At 35.0% G+C, this 3,155-nt stretch overlaps 1 protein-coding gene across 1 annotated transcript in view; it reads left to right on the top strand.

Annotated features, from left to right (window-relative positions):
• ESF1 (ESF1, nucleolar pre-rRNA processing protein, homolog (S. cerevisiae)) overlaps window positions 1-3,155 on the top strand; it is a 76,520-nt gene that overhangs the window by 2,400 nt on the left and 70,965 nt on the right. Inside the window, 2 exon segments of the mRNA XM_012640423.1 lie at window positions 2,216-2,601; window positions 3,065-3,155. The exon segment at window positions 3,065-3,155 is cut by the window's right edge and continues 1 nt beyond it. Of these exon segments, the coding sequence (XP_012495877.1) occupies window positions 2,216-2,601; window positions 3,065-3,155 (477 nt within the window).

Genomic DNA, 3,155 nt, shown 5'->3' with positions numbered 1-3,155 from the left:
TGCATGATTTATTTTTATATCAATCTTTTTAAAAAGTAAACATAAGTAGTTTCATGGTAAAATGAAAATGATCAAATGCTTCTTTGGAAATACAAGGTTATGAAAGAAAAATATTATGCAATGATTATTCATTTTTGATGTGATGCTTGCAGATAGATGTGGAAATTGAATCTTGCAGTTAAATAAATAATCATTTTGATTTGTGGTAGGTACTAATGAGAGCTATAGTTTCTAACCAGATAAATAAAGTGTTATATGTTATCACATAAGAAGAAGTGTGTCTAAAGAAGCTAAGTAGAGTTGGGTACTCATTCATTAATTAATTCAGGTACTTAATAACTAGTATGTGGTAGATAGAATGTGAGTAAGGCATGGTCCCCATCTCAGGGCTATTGCTAGTTTATATGATGCCTCTGTGCATATTAGAAAAAGGTATGCCCTCTGGACACACAGAGCTCCCAGGGCTCACAGTTTGGTAAGGGGACAGTGCCTGTGAGTGAAGCAACAGATTCTTTGACCTTGATCAGACACAGCCACCCTGCAGAGTGCATGGCTTGGTGGGTGGAGATCGGCCTTGATTTTAGCACTTCTTACCCTTTGTAGATATGCTTGTGCAGATAACAGCCTACTAAACTATGCCATGGTACTGGTCTAAAACACACTGTCCAGTAGAAACACATAATTTTGCATTTTGTAGGAGCAACATTAAAAAGTAAAAACAAACAAGTGAAATTAATTTTAATAATATATTTTATGTAACCCAATATGTCAAAAATTTATTTCAATATTTAATCAATATAAAAAATAAATAGTATATTTTACATTCTATTTTCATATAATTGCAAGATCTCAAGTGCTCAATTGCCATGTGTCTATTGGCTGCTGTATTAGCATAGATCTAAAGTGGAAGAAAGAACAGTAATACAAAGTAGAATAATAGTAAGTGCCATAAAAGGTATTTGGCAGAGGGAAATTGGGAGAAAGAGGTCACTCAAGATATGGTAATCAGAGAAATATAGGGGATGTACTATTGTGATAAGGGGTTGGGAAAAATTAAGTTTGAGAACCAAGAGTGTTCTACACAGAAACTTTTTGAGCAGTGATGTGATTGGGCATGTTCAGAAGAGATCAGTGGTCCCATTTGATTAGATAGTAAGGTCTTGAAGTTGTGAAATGAGTAATAGAGTTAGAAGTGATTGGAACTAAGTAAGAAATGTCTGGCTCTAGTTTGTGTTTACATGTTTACTACACTTACTAAAATTTTGTGTCACGTGTGGCAGCAGGAAATTTTGAGTGTTTGAGTGGTGTTGTTGCTGATAGTTGCTGTTGTAACTGAAAATTATTGGTGGTTCAGATGAGCCAGACCTGTGAATCCAGGATCCAAGGAAGGTAGGCATCAGGAAAAGGCAGAGATCACATTGGGAAGGTAGGCAGTATCAGACAGTGGACAGGATTCTAGATAGCAGGGACTGGGGCATCAGAGGTAGGATCCCATTCCGTTTGTAGTGGAACAAGGCAGCAAACCTCATGTGGTATAGGAAGAAGGGAAAGAAATCTGATTACTGAAATTAGAGAATAAAATTGGACTGGGACCAACAGCAAAGTAGTTTTGATGCTGAGTTTGTTAGTCCAGCATCTTTTAAATTCCACTTGCTTTAGTGCACTGGATTAATATAACATAGCCATATAGTCCTTTGGATTGATTCTACATAATCCTTTTACATATTTTTCTCATTTAATTTTCTCAATAACCTTGGGAAATGAGGATATATCAAAAAACAAGGTGTCCTTACATAAGGACACACAGACCTAGGACTGCACTCATATCTTCTGAATCTTTCTACCCCACCATGTTGCTTGCAGTAATTTATGTTGGTTCTACCCAGATTTCAGGTATCTGTCCTCTTCACTTAACTAGAAGTTTCAGTGAAGGCATTGATTACTTCTCTTTTGCCAATGATGTGTATTGATCACCTAGCACATAGCAGGCACTTAAGTATTGGGTAAATGTATAGATCTACTTGCATAATCTGAGTATATGTTAAGATTTCCATTAAATAACTTCGTTAAGCATGAATTTTACAGAATTTATATTTTCCTTTACTCTGTTTAATAGAAATTATATTTTTACTGGGTTTGATGTCATAAGAATTTGGATTCAATATAATTCAGTGTGTACATTTTCTTAATTTCTCCCCTCTTTAACATTTTACAGTAGCTCCACACATAATGGCAAGAGACAGTGACGGTTATGAAAACTCAATGGACAGTAAAATGTTTGACAAAGATGCTCCGGAGGAAGATTCAGAAAGTGTTAGTGAAATAGGAAGTGATGAGGAATCTGAAAATGAAATTACAGGTGTTGGCAAAGCTTCAGTTGATGATAATGGAAATGAAGATGATGAAGATGAGGAGGAGGATGAAGATGAGGATAGTGAGGAGGATGATGAAAGTGACAGTGGCCCTGATCTTGCAAGGGGTAAAGGAAATATAGAAACTAGTTCTGAAGATGAAGACGATATGGCAGATTTGTTTCCAGAAGAATCTGGTTTTGAGCATGCTTGGAGAGAATTAGATAAAGATGCTCCCCGGGCTGATGAGGTAACCTTTTGAATAAATAAGATTATTTGTGAAGAACGCAATCCAAGTAGCTTTTATGAGTGGTAAAATTGATGGCATTAAATTAAGTGGGAAAAACCATACTGGCAATAATCTTGATGAGTTTGATTAAAACTTCCCGATATGGAATATGTTTATGTAAGTTAGAAGATGTCTATCCCAGCAAATAAGAAATTCTACATAAATAATTAAAAGTCATATGCAATTTTTAGAAAATACTTGGTTTAGGTAGTAGAACTAAGAAGTAAGAGAAAGTACTTATCTGTTATATTTTTACTACTGGAACTCATTTAAAGTTCTCTTTTACGTATTGAAAACACTTAGATGGCTACTATACTGATAATTTCAGGGCTTGGGGGAAAGGCATTATGTTTTTAGAAACTTTATTTTTCAAGTATTGAGAATCATACAGATTGTATAATATTTAATTGTTCTTATTTCTCAGATTACACGTCGATTAGCAGTTTGTAACATGGACTGGGATAGGTTAAAGGCAAAAGATTTGCTGGCTCTGTTCAATTCATTTAAACCCAAAG

The sequence above is a fragment of the Propithecus coquereli genome, unplaced genomic scaffold (genome assembly GCF_000956105.1).
Source record: "Propithecus coquereli isolate 6110/MARCELLA unplaced genomic scaffold, Pcoq_1.0 Scaffold153, whole genome shotgun sequence".
Lineage (NCBI taxonomy): Eukaryota > Metazoa > Chordata > Mammalia > Primates > Indriidae > Propithecus > Propithecus coquereli.
Note: the sequence above shows the minus strand (reverse complement) of the source record. Positions and strands in the feature narration are given on the sequence as shown.